The 16,746-nt window shown below is 38.7% G+C and overlaps 1 protein-coding gene and 1 pseudogene across 2 annotated transcripts in view; one reads left to right on the top strand and one right to left on the bottom strand.

Moving 5' to 3' along the window:
* Ttc6 (tetratricopeptide repeat domain 6) overlaps nucleotides 1–16,746 on the top strand; it is a 153,562-nt gene that overhangs the window by 113,074 nt on the left and 23,742 nt on the right. Inside the window, exons 19-23 of one of the 2 annotated variants that reach the window (XM_028782530.1) lie at nucleotides 6,451–6,527; nucleotides 6,882–7,042; nucleotides 12,419–12,553; nucleotides 14,674–14,823; nucleotides 15,891–16,031. In XM_028782530.1, the coding sequence (XP_028638363.1) occupies nucleotides 6,451–6,527; nucleotides 6,882–7,042; nucleotides 12,419–12,553; nucleotides 14,674–14,823; nucleotides 15,891–16,031 (664 nt within the window). Of the gene's footprint in view, nucleotides 1–6,450; nucleotides 6,528–6,881; nucleotides 7,043–12,418; nucleotides 12,554–14,673; nucleotides 14,824–15,890; nucleotides 16,032–16,746 lie in introns of those variants that run through there. The other variant, XM_028782539.1, reaches the window with a different exon arrangement.
* Nucleotides 7,718–8,757, bottom strand: LOC114633228 (annotated as a pseudogene).

The following is a 16,746-nucleotide window of genomic DNA, read 5'->3' as shown; positions in this document are numbered from 1 at the left end:
TTGATTTGCATTTTCTTGATGACTAAGGATGTTGAACATTTCTTTAGGTGCTTCTCAGCCATTTGATATTCCTCAGTTGAAAATTGTTTGGCTCTGCACCCCATTTTTTAGTAGAGTTATTTGATTGTCTGGAGTCTAATTTCTTGAGTTCTTTGCATATTTTAGCCCTCTATCAGATGTAGGATTGGTAAAGATCTTTTCCTAGTCTGTTGGGTTGCAGTTTTGTTCTATTGACAGTGTCCTTTGCCTTACAGAAGCTTTGCAGTTTTATGAGGTCCCATTTGTCAATTCTTGATCTTAGAGTATAAGCCATTGGTGTCCTGTTTAAGAATTTTTCCCCTGTGCCCATGTGTTTGAGGCTTTTCCCTACTTTGTCTTCTGTTAGTTTCAGTGTATCTGGTTTTATGTGGAGGTCCTTGATCCACTTGGACTTGAGTTTTGTACAAGGAGATAAGAATGGATCGATTTACATTCTTCTACATGCTGACCTCCAGTTTAATCAGCATCATTTGTTGAAAATGCTATCTTTTTTCAACTGAATGGTTTTAGTTCCTTTGTCAAAGATCAAGTGACCATAGGTGTGTGGGTTCATTTCTGGGTCTTCAATTCTATTCCATTGATCTTCCTGCCTGTCTCTGTACCAACACCATGCAGGGTTTTTTTTTTTTTTAATCACTATTGCTCTGTAGTACAGCTCGAGGTCAGGGATGGTGATTGCTCCAGAAGTTCTTTTATTGTTGAGAATAGTTTTTGCTGTCCTGCATTTTTTGTTATTCCATATGAATTTGAGAATTGCTCTTTCTAACTCTGTGAAGAATTGATTTGGAATTTTGGTGGCAATTGCATTGAATATGTAGATTGTTTTAGGCAAGATGGCCATTTTTACTATATTAATCCTGCCAATCCATGAGCACGGGAGATCTTTCCATCTTCTGAGATCTTCTTTGATTTCTTTCTTCAGGAACTAGAAGTTTTTGTTGTACAGATCTGTCACTTGCTTGATTAGATTCACATCAAGGTATTTTATATTATTAGTGACTATTGTGAAGGGTATCATTTCCCTAATTTCTTTCTCAGCCTGTTTATTCTTTGAGTAGAGGAAGGTTATTGATTTGTTTGTGTTAATTTTATGTCCAGCCACTTTGCTGAAGTTGTTTATCAGATTTAGGAGTTCTCTGGTGGAAGTTTTGGGATCACTTAAGTATACTATCATATTATCTGCAAATAATGATATTTTGACTTCTTCCTTTCCAATTTGTATCCTTTGACCTTCTTTTGTTTTCTAATTGCTCTGGCTAGGACTTCCAGCACTATTCTTAATAGGTAGGGAGAGAGTGGGCAGCCTTGTCTAGTATCTGATTTTAGTGGGATTGCTTTAAATTTCTTTCCATTTAGTTTGATGTTGGCTACTGGTTGGTTGTATATTACTTTTACTATGTTTAGGTATGGGCCTTGGATTCCTGATCTTTCCAAGACCTTTACCATGAAGGGGTGTTGAATCTTGTCAAATGCTTTCTCAGCATCTAGTGAGATGATCATGTGTTTTTTTTTCTTTGTATTTGTGTATATAGTGGATTACGTTGATGGATTTCTGAATATTGAACCCTCCCTGAATTCCTAGGCTAAAGCCTACTTGATCATGATGGATGATTTTTTTGATGTGTTCTTGGATTCAGTTTGCAAGAATTTTATTGATTATTTTTATATCAATATTCAATAAGAGAGATTGGTCTGAAGTTCTTTTTCTTTGTTGGGTCTTTGTGTGGTTTAGGTATGAGCATAATTGTTGCTTCATAGAACAAATTCCATACGGTTCCTTCTGTTTCTATTTTGTGGGATAGTTTATAGAGAATTGGTATTAGATCTTCTTGGAAGGTCTGATAGAATTCTGCACTAAAACCATCTGGTCCTGGGCTTTTTTTGGTGGGGACACTTTTAATGACTTCTGCTATTTCTTTAGGAGTTATAGGATTATTTAGATGGTTTATCTGATCTGGATTTAACTTTGGTACCTGGTAGCTGTCTAGAAAATTGTCCATTTCATCCAGATTTTCCAGTTTTGTTGAGTATAGCCTTTTTTTTTTAGTAGGATCTGATGATGTTTTTAATTTCCTCAGTTTCTGTTATTTTGTCTCCCTTTTCAGTTCTGATTTTATTAATTTGGATACTGTCTCTGTGCCCTCGGTTAGTCTGGCTAGGGGTTTTTCTATCCTGTTGATTTTCTCAAAGAACTAGCTCCTGGTTTTGTTGATTCTTTGTACAGTTCTCTTTGTTTATACTTAGTTGATTTCAGCCCTGAATTTGCTTATTTCCTGCCGTCTACTCCTCTTGGGTGTATTTACTTCTTTTTGTTCTAGAGCTTTCAGGTGTGCTGTCAAGCTGCTAGTGTATGCTCTTTCTAGTTTCTTTTTGTAGACACTTAGAGCTATGAGTTTCCCTCTTAGCATGGCTTTCATTGTGTCCCATAAGTTTTGGTATAATGTGTCTTCATTTTCATTAAATTCTAAAAAGTCTTTAATTTCTTTATTTCTTCGCTGACCAAGTTATCATTGAGTAGAGTGTTGTTCAGTTTCCATGTGTATGTGGGCTTTTCATTGATTTTATCATTACTGAAGACCAACCTTAGACTGTGGTGATCTGATAGAATGCATGGGCTTATTTCAATTTCCTTGTATCTGTTGAGGCCTATTTGTGACCAGTTATATGGTTGATTTTGAAGAAGGTATCATGAGGTGCTGAGAAGAAAGTATATTGTTTTGTTTTTGGATGAAATATTCTCTAGATATCTGCTAAATCCAATTGGTTCATGACTTCTCTTAGTTTCACTGTGTCTCTGTTTAGTTTCTGTGTCCATGATCTGTCCATTGCTGAGAGTGGGTGTTGAAGTCTCCCACTATTATTGTGTGAGGTGCAATGTGTGTTTTGAGCTTTAGTAAAGTTTCTTTTATGAATGTGGGTGCCCTTGCATTTGAAGCATAGATGTTCAGAATTGAGATTTCATCTTGGTTGATTTTTCCTTTGATGAGTATGAAGTGTCCTTCCTTATCTTTCTTGATAACTTTTGGTTGAAAGTCGATTTTATTCAATATTAAATGGCCACTCCAGCTTGTTTCTTAGGGCCATTTGCTTGGACAATTGTTTTCCAGTTTTTTTATTCTGAGGTAGTTTCTGTGTTTGTCACTGAGGTGTGTATCCTGTATCCAGCAAAATGTTGGGTTTTGTTTATGTATCCAGTCTGATAGTCTATGTCTTCTTTATTGGGGGAATTGAGTCCATTGATGTTAAGAGATATTAAGGAAAAGTTATTGTTGATTCCTGTTATTTTTGTTATTAGAGGTTGAGTTATGTTTGTGTGGCTATCTTCTTTTTGTTTTGTTGGGACAAAGATTACTTTCTTGCTTTTTCTAGGGTATAATTTCCTTCCTTGTATTGGAGTTTTTCCCTCCATTATCCTTTGTAGAGCTGAATTTGTGGAAAGATTGTGTAAATTTGGTTTTGTCATGAAGTATCTTGGTTTCTCCACCTATGGTAATTGAGAGTTTTGCTGTGTATAGTAGCCTGGGCTGGCATTTGTATTCTCTTAGGGTCTGTATGATGTCGGTCCAGGATCTTCTGGCTTTTATATTCTCTGGCGAGAAGCCTGGTGTAATTCTGATAGCTCTGTCTTTATAAGTCACTTGACCTTTTTCGTGTCCTGCTTTTAATATTCTTTCTTTGTTTTGTGCATTTTGTATTTTGATTATTATATGACAGTAGGAATTTCTTTTCTAATCTAGTCTATTTGGAGTTCTGTTGTCTTCTTGTATATTCATAGGCATCTCTTTCTTTAGGTTAGGGAAATTTTCTTCTGTAATTTTGTTGAAGATATTTACTGGCACTTTAAGTTGGGAATCTTCACTCTCTCATATACCTATTATCCTTTGGTTTGGTCTTCTCATTGTGTCCTGGATTCCCTCGAATTTTTTGGGTTAGGAGCTTTTTGCATTTTGCATTTTCTTTGACAGTTGTGTCAATGTTTTCTATGGTATCTTCTGCAACTGAGATTCTCTTTTCTATCTCTTGTAGTCTGTTGGTGATGCTTGCATCTATGACTCCTCATCTTTTTCCTATATTTTCTGGCATCACAGTAGGCTCCCTTTGTAATTTCTTTATTGTTTCTACTTCCATTTTTATGTCCTGGATGGTTTTGTTTTAATTCCTTCACCTGTTTGGTTATGTTTTCTTGTAATTTTTTAAAGGGATTTTTGTGTTTCCTCTTTAATGGCTTCTACCTGTCTATTTGTGTTCTCCAGTATTTCTCTGAGGGATTTATTTATGTCCTTAAATTCCTCCATTATCATCATGAGAAGTGATTTTAAATCTGACTCTTGCTTTTCTGGTGGCATGAGGTATTCAGGACTTGCTATGATGGGATAGCTAGGTTCTGATGAAGTCAAGTAACCTTGCTTTCTGTTGCTTATGTTCTTGAGCTTGCCCTTTGCTATCTGGTTATCTCTAGTGCTACCCTCACTCAGTATCTCTGACTGGAGCCTGTCTGTCCTGTTATCTTGGTTGTGTCAAAACCCCTCAGAGTTCAGCTGTCTCTGTGATCCTGTGATCCTAATATCCTGGGTGTAAGAGCTCCTGGGAGTCAGGCTGCTTCTGGGATCCTGAAATCCTGGTGTGACCAAGCTCCTGAGATCCTGTGATCCTATTATCCTATGTTCTTGGGTGTGTTAGAGCTCCTGGGAGTCCAAACGCCTCTGGTTGTTCTGAAATTGGGTGCAGAGCTGGCGGCCCAGGACTTCTGGGGACATCTCTGTAGACAAGAAGGAGCTACTGGCCATGGGGGAGTTCCTGGATCCCCAAGGTTCCCAATCACTCCCTGCTTAGGAGGAGGGGAGTCAGGGCCTCCTTACCTAAAATCCTGGGCATGTTAGAGCTCCTGGGAGTCCAGCCACCTCTGTTCTGGAATTGGGTGCAGAGCTGGTGCCCTGGGACCTGGGACTGGTTGGGATACTGGCACAAACCAGAAGGAGCTTTTTTTTTTAAATTTTAATTGCATATTAATTTAACCATGCCATTCCTTTTGTTGTACTCTTGCACTAAAATATACTTGCTGAGAATGAGGTTCTTTGAGACCTTTCTAGATGACTTGCTATGCAGATAGCACATACCCCTTCAAAGGTGCTACTTTTGAAAATTCATTCAATTTGTATCCACAGAAGTAATGAATAGTACCCTCTACCAATTTAATAAAAAAAAAGTGTTCTTCATTATTGCATTATATTTAGTAGAATTTGCTATTGAGACCTATTATAAGATATTCTTACCAAAAATATAACCTCTTAAGACTCATAGGCCTGGGAAAATGCAATAGGACATATTTTCCAATAAAGATATATTTTGTGTTTTATCACTTAAACCACATTTCAGAAATTTATATGAATATTTTTCCCCTTTCTGTTCTGTGAACATTAAGTGTTTTATTTTCGGGTCACAGTTCATAAATTGTTTCTGTCATCATAACTCCATGTTAACTTATCTCTTTGGATTTTAAAGAACTGTGTGACTTTGCCATGCATGTTGATACATGTCTTTAATCCTAGCACTTGGAGGCAAAGGCAAAGCCAGAGCCAGCACCAGGCAGATCTCTCTAAGTTCACGGCCAGCTCAGTCTACACAGCAAGTTCCAGGACAGCCAGCATTGCATAGAGTCCCTGCCTCAAAGAACCAAAAGCTAAAAACAAACTAATGACTATATTTAATTTAATTTAATTTAATTTAATTTAATTTAATTTAAAATTTGATTTTATGTATGCCTACATGAATGGGTGAATGTTTTACAGTTATAAAAACTTATGTAGCACTATAAACTTCAGAATATTTACTTTTGATGAGTGAGTGCTTAGCTCTGTACAGGACATTTACATCAACCCCTCTAAGACTCAGGGGTTATCATGGAAGAGCTAAGTGGAAAGAATTTAAGATCTGGGAGATAAGGAGAAGGTCTGTGCAATGCTGTCTTCTGGGAATGACATATCAGCTATGATTGTCTGCAATGAGCCACACAAGACTGGGCCTATTGACAGTCAATCATGATCTGGAGGCGGGGGTAAGAACAGCTATTTCATTCAGATTAGTACACAACCAAGGAGCCCACATTTCCATGAGTTCTAAATCCATGTCCACATAGAGGATGCTAGTTAAAGTCTGTGAGTCTTAGAACAACAGCAGCAGCAACAAGAACAACAAAGCAAAGAAAGACCGAGTATAAGACGGGCTTCAGGAATGGAGGGGTTTGTGTAAAACAAGGGCAGAAGGATATGAGGAAAATAAGGGGGTTATAATAATCAGAATGTACTCTATACATGCATGAAACTGTCAAGGAATAAATCAAATACAAGTTTTAAAGTCCAACAGAATAATTACCTTTTACCTGCTTAGAGTAAAAGCTATTATTTCTTCCAGAGGACAGTATCATCTTATGCTGAAGAATTATGATCTTGCAAAGTTCACTATTTATCAAGTAGCAGAAATGAACAAAGGTAAATAACACTAATTCAAAATAAAAACATTAAAGAAATACTTCTCCATGTTTCTGTACTATTTGTGATATATATATATATATATCAAGATGATGAACAATTCACTTGAAAGGCATAATCTGAAACTTCAGTTTTTACATCTACATAATTAACTAATGAATTTTGTGAGAAAACTCATTATATGATATACCAGGCTTATAATTTTACTTTGTGTTTATGATAATAAAAGGTTTTAGTTGATATATCATTTCATGTTGTAAAAATAATATTATACTCTGTGGTTCCCTTAACATAATTATATTCTAAATCCATGCTACCCAGCAAGGGTACCAGTAATCTTTCCTTTGTTTTCAGGTGTCATTGAGCTGACCCCAATACAGGAAGCGCTCATTCACTCATTTTGTGAAAACCATGATAAGGCTATTCATGTCTTGGAAGGGGTCATAGCCAGTAAACCAGACATCTCCACTTATGCACTCTTGGCAAAAGCCCAAATGAAGGCCAAGAGAATCAAGGTGAAATATCTACCGATTGATGAGTTGATGTTTATTAAACTTGATGATGGATGGAATTCATGCATTATACTTAAGGATGGTGTCTTAGTTACAGTTCTATTGCTGTGAAGAGACACCATGATCAAGGCAACTCTTATAAAAGGAAACTTTTAATTGGGGCTGTCTTAGAGTTTCAGAGGTTTAGTCCATTATCATCATGGTGGGAAGCAAGACAACACCCAGGCAGACACAGTGCTGGAAAAGGAGCTAAGAGTTCTGTATCTTGAATGGTAGGTAGTAGAAGTTGACTGTGTGACACACTAGGCAGAGCTTGATCATAGGAGACCTCAAAGCCCACCATGACACACTTCCTCCAAAAAGGCCACACCCACTTCAACAAGGCCATATGTCATGATAGTGCTACTCCCTATGGGTCAAGCATTCAAACACATGAGTCATGGAGGCCACACCTATTCAATCCACCACAGATTTCATTTAAATATTTTTAAAAAATGAAATGGTAGCATTCATTTATGAATTATTCATATACTAGTAACTATCTGTACTTAGTATGCTATGTGTTGATTCATCTATTAACCAACATCTTCCTTCCTTCCTCCCGACCTCCCTCCCCCCCCCCCCCCCCCCCTCCCTCCCTCCCTCCCTTCCTTCCTTCCTTCCTTCCTTCCTTCCCTGTCAAAACAGAGCTGCTGAAAATAGTATTTTACATGTCCTGTTTCAGAATACAGTCTTGGGAGTGGATTGCTGGCCTGTGAACCTGTTCTCTAATGTTATACCAGGTTATTCTTCTACCTGATTCTGGTGACTGCTGCCATCTCCCGGAGATGGATTTTCCAGGCATTTTTTTTTTTTTTGACAGTCTTATGGCCAGGAACTGATGCCTTCTGTGTTCAGTCCATGCCTTTGAGCTTGAGTGTCAGGATGAGCACCATTCATTTTATGTCTATCAGTCATTTGTACTTTCTTCTTTGTCAGAGTTTCCTACACTTACCTTAGTTATCATCTTCATACTGCTTTATGTGATCTATCTATCTATCTATCTATCTATCTATCTATCTATCTATCTATCATCTATCTATCTATCTATCTATCTATCTATCTATCTATCTATGTATCTATCTATTTTTGTTTTTCTCTTGTCTCAAGTTTATTTGTAAAAACAGCAAAGGACACTGGCATCTGCAAATAGTGTAAGGTAGGTGTGTCACAGCAGTCCATCTGTCTTCAAGTTGGCAGGAGCCTTTTCTATGGGGCCTTCACAGGGGCCTGGACACCTTTGGGAGCCTGGCCTGGAGCTGAAGCCTGGGCCTTAGCTGGAGCTATGGCCTCTGCCTTGGTTTGAACCTTGGGTTTTGGTTGGCACAGCCTATGCCCCTTGGCCATGTAGCTTCAAGTCTACTTCCCAAGTTTGGGGTGAGCAATGAAAGCCAGATGGCTGAGTTTGCGACTGGGCCCTTTGGCATCTTGGGCTTGATGGCCTGAGGTTTCACAAGGGCCTAGATGGCCTCTGTGCGTGCACTCACTGCCTTTGCATTGTTGGTCTGCATCTTCTTCAGGCCTTTCTTGTGCTTCTTGACAAAGTACAGGTTCCTCAGGAACTCGGGGTCAACCCCATTAAGGGATTTGTATCTTTGTGACTGGATTTCTTGATGCCATTTTTTTTTTTGCCATTTGTGGGACTGGTTATGTGTGGTGTGGTTCTTGGACTTGGCCATATCTGCACAGTAACCTGCAGCTCCTGAAGTTCCTGGGACCACAAGACACTTTATGTGTTTTAAAAATTACTCTGTATTGACCCTTGCCTGTGTGCTGTCTCATCATTCGAGGCTTGATCTACTGTGCCTTTTAATGAACAGTCATTTTTGGTGTGTTTGGGTGTATCTACTTTTAGAGTTACTTTCAGGTGGTTAGTTTTTTGTTTTTTAATCTTCTTTTCCTTTTTTTTTCTTTAAATTAAATTAAATTTAATTTTTAAAATTATTCACTTTATATCCTGGTCACCCCACAGTGCTTCCTCCCTCTTCTCTTCTGAGAGTTGAGGCCCCCAACCCTGGCACTTCAAGTCTCTGTGAAGCTAAGCTCTTTCTCTCCCACTGAGACCAGACAAGACAGCCCAGCTAGGAGAACATATCCCACACACAGGCAACAGCTTTTGGGATAGTCCTCATTCCAGTTGTTCAGGGCCCACATGAAGACCAAGCTGCACATCTGCTACAGATGAGCAGGGAGATCTAGATCCAGCCCATATGTGTTCTTTGGTTGGCGGTTCAGTCTCTGAGAGCTCCAAGGGTCCAGGATAGTTGATTCTGTTGATCTTCCTGTGGCATTTGTATCCCCTTTGGGGCTGCAATCCTTCCCCCCATTCTTCCATATCAGTTCCCAAGCTCCATCCACTATTTGGCTGTGGGTGTCTGTATCTGTCTGAGTCAGCTGCTGGGTGGAGCCTCTCAGAGGACAGCATGCTCCTGTCTGCAAGCATAACAGAGTATTATTAATAGTGTTAGGGATTGGTGCTTGCCCATGGGATGTGTCTCAATTTGGGCTGATTATTGGTTGGCCATTCCCCCAGTCTTTGCTCCATTTCTGTCCCTGCATTCCTTACAGACAAGATAAATTTTGGGTTGAAAGTTTTGTGAGTGGGTTGGTGTCTCTATCACTTCACTGGGGTTTCTGTCTGGCTACATAAGATGGCCTCTTGAAGTTCCATATATTCAATGTAGTGAGTCACAGGTAAGGTTACCCCCATTGATTCTTGGGTGTCTCCCTTATCCCAGGTCTCTGTCTCATCCTGGAGATGCCTCTCACCTCCTCACAGATTCCCATTCATTCACATGGCCATCTAGCCATATCTCCTGTTCTTCCCCACACCTGATTCTGAATCCCCCATTCCCTTTCTCCATCCCCCTCCCTCCTAATTCCCTCCCTCCATCTGCCTCTTATGACCATTTTATTCCCCCTTTTAAATGAGATTCAAACTTTCTCACTTGGGCCTTCCTTCTTGTACTTTTTCTATGATAAGCTTTATAAAGATTACTAAAATTTAAAAATTCAATTTAATACTCTAAGATATATATATATATATATATATATATATATTCACTATATATACATATATATATTAAAAAATATATATATATTGACACTATTTTGATTCAGCTGTACACTGCATAACATTTCAGTGCTAAACACGGTATGTCTTCTAACATTTGTCATTTAATGAAAATCATGCCTCTCAGTTTTTGCCACTTTGTTCTCCAATTAACAGCTTTTTTTCTTATCATTAAAAGTATCAAATCTTGGACATTTTTATGTTAATTTTCTTTACTTCCTTACTTGGCACCAGATAAATGTGGCGTCTGTCTTCCTGTGGCAGACATATTGCATGCCCAACATACAAACTGTGCCATTCTGGGACCGTAGTGTAGGTAGAACCTGTCACTTGCCCTGACTAGTTAGACCACAGCAAAGGTCATGGGATGCAATGCTGCCCATAATTATGTTGCATTATATAGTGTTTATGAGTAGAAGCCTGGAGAGAGATTGTCCTGCTAGCCTTGACAAAGCAAAGGACTGTACTAGCTAGTAATTGACTATGGAGATGGTCCCAAGGCAAGAGAATGCTATGGGCTATAGGATCTCAGGATCTCTGAACCATAAGTCAATATTCTCTGCCATGTAGTATAGGGAAATAAAAGGTTTTCAACAATCCCAATGATCTTTTAAGAAGAGATTTTCCACTTTGAGCTATGAGATGGCAATACCACCCAACAAGCACTTTTTGACCTAGGGAGCACAGAGCAGAAGAGTCAGTTAATCGATACACAGCCCTCTCACTGTGGAAACATGACAAATGTATGCTGTTTCAAAGGCACTATGTTTCCTTTTTAGAAATAGGAAAATAATACAAATTTTATCATCTGGAATTATATTGTAATTATATTATATTATATTATTGTAACAAATACCTAAAAATGGGGCAGCAGCTTTAAACTAAATAGTGATGTAGATCTTGCAAGATATTTAAGACTATGCTTTGTAAAATAACCAAGTCAGAGAACTTCCAGGAGTTTATGGGTGTTGTTCTTTAGGGATTATAGCAGGAGCTGAACTACAGCAGGAATCTCACGGAAAATGTGTGGGTATGGCTTTGTCTAATAAAAGGAATAAATGTCTGTAGAATAGATTAAAGGTCTTCAAAGTTCCCAAGAACATTATTTCTCCAGAAATCAGTATAGAAATAGTGATAGAGATAGAGAGACAGAGAGACAGATAGACTGATAGGTAAAGATAGACAGGAGATAGAGATACAGAGATAGAGAGACAGAGGTAGAGAGACAGAGAGAGAAAGACGGAGCTAGAAGGATGAATCTCCATGCTGCCCTGTGTCGGGTATGGAGAACTGTGGGAGTTCTGTGCTGAAAACAGAAGACTGGATGTTGAGATGGCTTGTGAACATGTAGGAAATGCTAAAGAAAAGTCATGAAGACAGCATATTCAAGTTAGCAAATCCCATGGCTGCTTTGACAGTTCACTCCAGTTTAGAAAGCAGGTTAAAAACAGTGTTTAAACCTGACGCTCATGTTAGAAGCATATGATGATTTGTCAATCAACAAATTGACTATTTGCGTCTATTCTATTGCTAGTTCCTCAACCTAGAACTGACCTTAATACTTGCATGTAATTAAAATGGTATCAAAGCAAAAAGGAGGCGGGGGAATGGAATACAGGGTTTCTAGGGAGGGGAAAGGGGATGACATCTGAAATGTAAGTAAATAAAATATCCAGTAAAAAATGAATAACATCTGGAAAATTAAGCTTCTTCTTTATGAGTTTTAACTATTTTTATTAAACTTATGTGGGTAACATTTGGTTAAAGCCAATTTTTTTCTAGAACTAGCTGAACCCCATTAAGAGTAAACAGACAAAGAGGGGTGATTGAAATAGTATCGGGTATCATCAATACTTCTATTACCTACTAACTTTCTAGTACTCCATTCAGAGAAATACCAAGGTAAGCATTAGTAAAGAACCTACACGTTCAAGTAGGGTATTGGAATTTAGAAGTTCTAGTTACAAAAATCTATATATGTAAGCCTGCTTCAGACCTGATGGCCCCTGGGGGGAACTTGTTGGGTTCATCTTCTGGGGAACAGGTCCTCCAGTTGTATAAGAACAACATTTGTGACCTTACATTATCTGTGTGCATTTGTATGACATGAGAGCAGAGCTTCTGTGGGCTCTGAGTTTTCTTTACTTTTAAGGTTATGATGTTGAACATATAACCAGTAAAACCAACCAACCAACCAAACAACCAACCAACCAACCAACAAAATAAACCATTTGCTTCATCCCTTATCTTTGTTTTTATTCTTATAGGAATCTGTGAGACTATTTAAGAAGGCATTGGAACTGTATACATTTTCTGACAAAGGACCAGTTGCCACCAGTGTTTCAGCAGAGTGTCTGTATAACCTGGGTCTTTGTTACATGGAGGAAGGCAATTTTCAAATGGTATCTGTGTGTTTATCCCTTTTTTTTTCTTTGTAACTCTTGTACCTTACATGTCCACTGCAATTTTCACTCCCTCGTCTCCTCTTAGCACCCCTCCACTCTCTCCAAGATCCACTCCTCCTCCAGTTCCCTTCAGAAAGGAGCGAGTTTCCCAGGAATAGCAACCAATCATAGCATATCAAGTTGCAGTAAGACAAGACACACACCCTTATATTGAAGCTGGACAAGGCAACTCAGTAGGAAGAAAAGGGCCCCCAAAGGAGGCAAAAAAGTCAGAGGCAGCTCTCACTCCTACTGTTGGGAGTTCTTCAAGAACACTAAGCTGCATAACCATAATGTGTATGCAGAGGATCTAGCTCAGACCCATATAGGATCTGTGTTGCTTCAGTCTCTGTGAACCTCTGTAATCTCTGCTTAGTTGATTCTGTGGGCCACATCCTGAATGAGGTAACCCAGACCCAGGAAAACAAACATGGTATGTAATGACTTATAAGTGGCTATTAGCTGTTAAGTAAAGGATGACCATGCTACAGACCACAGACTCATTGAGGCTAAGTAACAAGGAGGTGTGACACACAGTCTCCCAGGGAAGGGGAAATAAATTTTGCAGGTGGGTTGGGAGAGGTGGGCATGGGAACAGGAGGGATCAAACAGGTGTTAGTGGGAAGGATGAAGGGAGAGAATACTGGGAGAGATGACTGGAATCGGGGGATAGTTGGTATCCAATGTAGAAACGGTAGAGTAGAAACTCCCTGGAATCTACTAGAGTGACCCTAGCAAAGTCTTCTGGTAATGAGGGATATGGAACCTGAAATGGCCATCTTCTGTAATCCAGGTAGACTCCTAGCAGTGAGACTAGGGCATCAACCCAGACACAAAACCTTCCACCTACAGTCTGTCCTGTCTGCAAGATTTGCTAGGGTAATGCTGACACAGAACTTATGGAAGTGGCCAACCAATGACTGATTCAACTTGAGGCCCATGCCATAATGGGGAACCCACATCTGACACTGCCTGGATGGTCAGGAACCAGAGGCAGGACAGCTTAGAGACCCAGGATAGAACCAAACAGGACTGGCAAAAAAAAGTCATTGAAATGATTCCTAATGATATTCTGTTATACTCATAGACCAGTGCCCAGCTCAGTTGTCATCAGAGAGGCACCATCCCACAACTAAAGGAAGTAGCTGTAGAGAGCCACAGACAAACACTGAGTGGAACCAGGGGAACCCTCTGCCCACCCCCACAGGAGACAGGGAGGAAGGAATGTAGGAACTAATGGTGTCTGTGTGTTTAGAAGCAGAGATTATTTGGAACCCTCCAAACTGGTTGCTTGCATTGGGTTCTTTTTCTGAATACTGCCCTCAGTAATGCAAGAAGTAAACTGAGGAAAACTACTCCTAAAGCTTAGCTTGTAACAGGCAGTCTGCACTCCTATTTTCCTGAGTTGTTTTAAATTAAATATCAGCACATTTGGTTTGATGCTAACTTGTCAATAATTTTTTAAAGATAATATGTATTTCTCACCAAAATAATAAGTCTAACCGTAGGAAATTATTGTAGCAAAATAATATCATCTCACTAAGTTGATTTACTAAATCGTAAGTAGTTAAATTGAATGTTTCATTGTGTTGTAGATGAAATGGTTAATGATTAGAACATTCTTTGACTTTCCTTATTGATAACTGAAGAATTCAAATCAGGTTTAAATTGGTTAAGATGACTATATACATTGGAGAACTATGGCATCCTCTTATCCTGAAACTTAATAATTATGTGTCTGCTGTAGTTCTTGGACAATCATGGGGAACTGAACACTGCTCTCTCTGATTTCTTTGAATTAATGAATTCCAAAGAATAATGACTGGGACTAAACTGTTGCTTAACAACAGGGATTATGTAGATATCTGTCTGAAAATAGTGAGACTTTTAATTATAAGTCTGATTTATTTCTAAAGATTACGCTTGTTTGTTCCACAAGGTTCTTTGGGAGAATTAATTTCAAATAGTCCCCCTAAAAATTTCAAGTGAAGCTTTTCAATAACAGCACCATGCCTTGTTAATCTCGTAAGTTCCTGTATTTTGTCACTGAGTGTACATGTACAAACATACTCTTCCAGGCTTTTGAGGCTTTTACCAAAGCTGTGAAAGCGAATCCTGAACTTGCAGAAGCTTTTTATCACCGGGGACTTTGTAAAGTAAAACTCAACAAGCAAAACTCAATTCTGGACTTTAACCGGGCACTTACCCTAAATCCCAAACATTACCAGGTATGTAAAGAAATGATATCAGGAATCTGGGGGTTATGTTAGTTTGGGTGAAACTATTAAATAGTTTGTATGTAATTTCTAATAAAAGCAGTTGGTTCTCTGTCTCTCTGTCTCTGATTTATTTTTCCCCTTCCCTATTGCCCTTCCTCCTTCCTTCCCTCCTTCCTTCCCTCCTTTCTTCCCTCCCTCCTTTTCTCAGTCTCTCCCCTCTCCCTCCCTCCTTCCCTCCCTCCCTTCCTTCCTCCCTCCCTCTTTCCTCCCTCTCTCTCCTCTTTTCCCTTTTCATGTTATGTAGCAGAGAATGATCTTGAACTCCTGATACCTCTGCCTCTCAAGTGTAGAGATTACAGATACATGTTATCATATCTGATGCCAATTAAGTATATTTTGATAACCCGAATTTTTGTATTCTTCTTTGGAACCAAAATATTATTTTAACATAAATATTACATTTGAAAAAATATTCTGAGACTTGTAATACATGTAACTATGTCAAATACATTAATTTATTTGTTAGCAATTTTAATGATATGCAATAAATTTTACTAGTTTCTTGCTTTTATATCACATGGATTTTGCCTCCTAATACATTTCGGGGACAACACAAAATTCAGTACATGAAATTTAACTGGCTCTTGATTTTAAATTAGAGTTGACTAAATATTAGATAATTTTAGGGACATATTAATAACCATCCTAGGTAAACAATGGTAGTGCTGTTATGTAGGGCGATGTCTTTTTTTACAGGAGCCTTGTATATGAAGCAATGTAGTGAAGAAGTATGGTGCATACAACTTGCTTTCTGATAGCTTAGGGGAAAATAGAGGAAGCAAACACAATAGGCCACACGCTGATAGTCACTGAATCCAAGTGGTAGCCATAAGCCTGATCTCTATTAAGTTATCTCAATTATGCTATATGTTTAATTTCTTAATGAAAAAAATGGGAAAAACTATATTTTAATATTGTCTTTATGTACCATAGATTTGCTTGAGGTTCTATATATTATGGTAAAACTGAAGATTTTACTGAATCGTATATCCCTGCTTTCTCCCTTCTCCGAACAGGCATATTTAAGCCGAGTAGCTTATTACGGTTTAAAGGGCAGATACTCCAAAGCCATTCTGAACTGCAATGAGGCCATCAAACTTTACCCTGAGAGTGTGCGTGCCTACATCTGCAGAGGAGTTCTGAAATACTACAACAGAGTAAGCCGTTCCTGCCTGGGTTACTAAGAGAATAGACTGGAAGCTTCCAGGGTTGTTAAGTGCTGACTCACTTCCTATTTTTCCTCAATTACATGAAGTGAAATTATGGTATTTATATGATTGTGGTGTTCTCTGTTCTTTGGACATAATCTTTGGCTATATGAGACATAATACTCCAGCATAACGTACGTTTAATTACTTGATTGTTGGACATTTGAAATGTTTCTGTGTTTAACTATTCATTTGAAGCAGCACACTCATATGTGCTGGGAACAAATTAATTGTTTGCGTTCCCTAAATAGAAATCCCTGGGCAACAGATTATGATAACTGATGCTGTGTGGAAGGACTTATTCCTCCCCGATTATATCTTTGACATTTCATCATTACTACGCTATATGAGATAGTTTCATCACCTAAAGCAAAGGTGTGTGCAAGCATTATGCATCAATTCCACGAAAGCTCATGCTCGCCTGATGATGTAAGACGTTGGAGAAGAATAGAAGGAATGAGAGAGTAAGTGTGGTGGAGATTGTGACCGTGTGGTGGTACGAGTGGCAGATGACAGTCAGGCCTTTAGTGTTCACCAGAGGAACTTGAACCTTCATGCAGTCAGCACCAGTTTCTCCAGGCTACATAGCAACACTGGTAACAACTGCCTACGTTGACATTTTTAGGTTTTTATTGATTTTTAATTTATTTGTGTGAATGTTTGC

The sequence above is a fragment of the Grammomys surdaster genome, unplaced genomic scaffold (genome assembly GCF_004785775.1).
Source record: "Grammomys surdaster isolate TR1022 unplaced genomic scaffold, NIH_TR_1.0 98, whole genome shotgun sequence".
In the NCBI taxonomy this organism is placed as follows: Eukaryota; Metazoa; Chordata; class Mammalia; order Rodentia; family Muridae; genus Grammomys; species Grammomys surdaster.
Note: the sequence above shows the minus strand (reverse complement) of the source record. Positions and strands in the feature narration are given on the sequence as shown.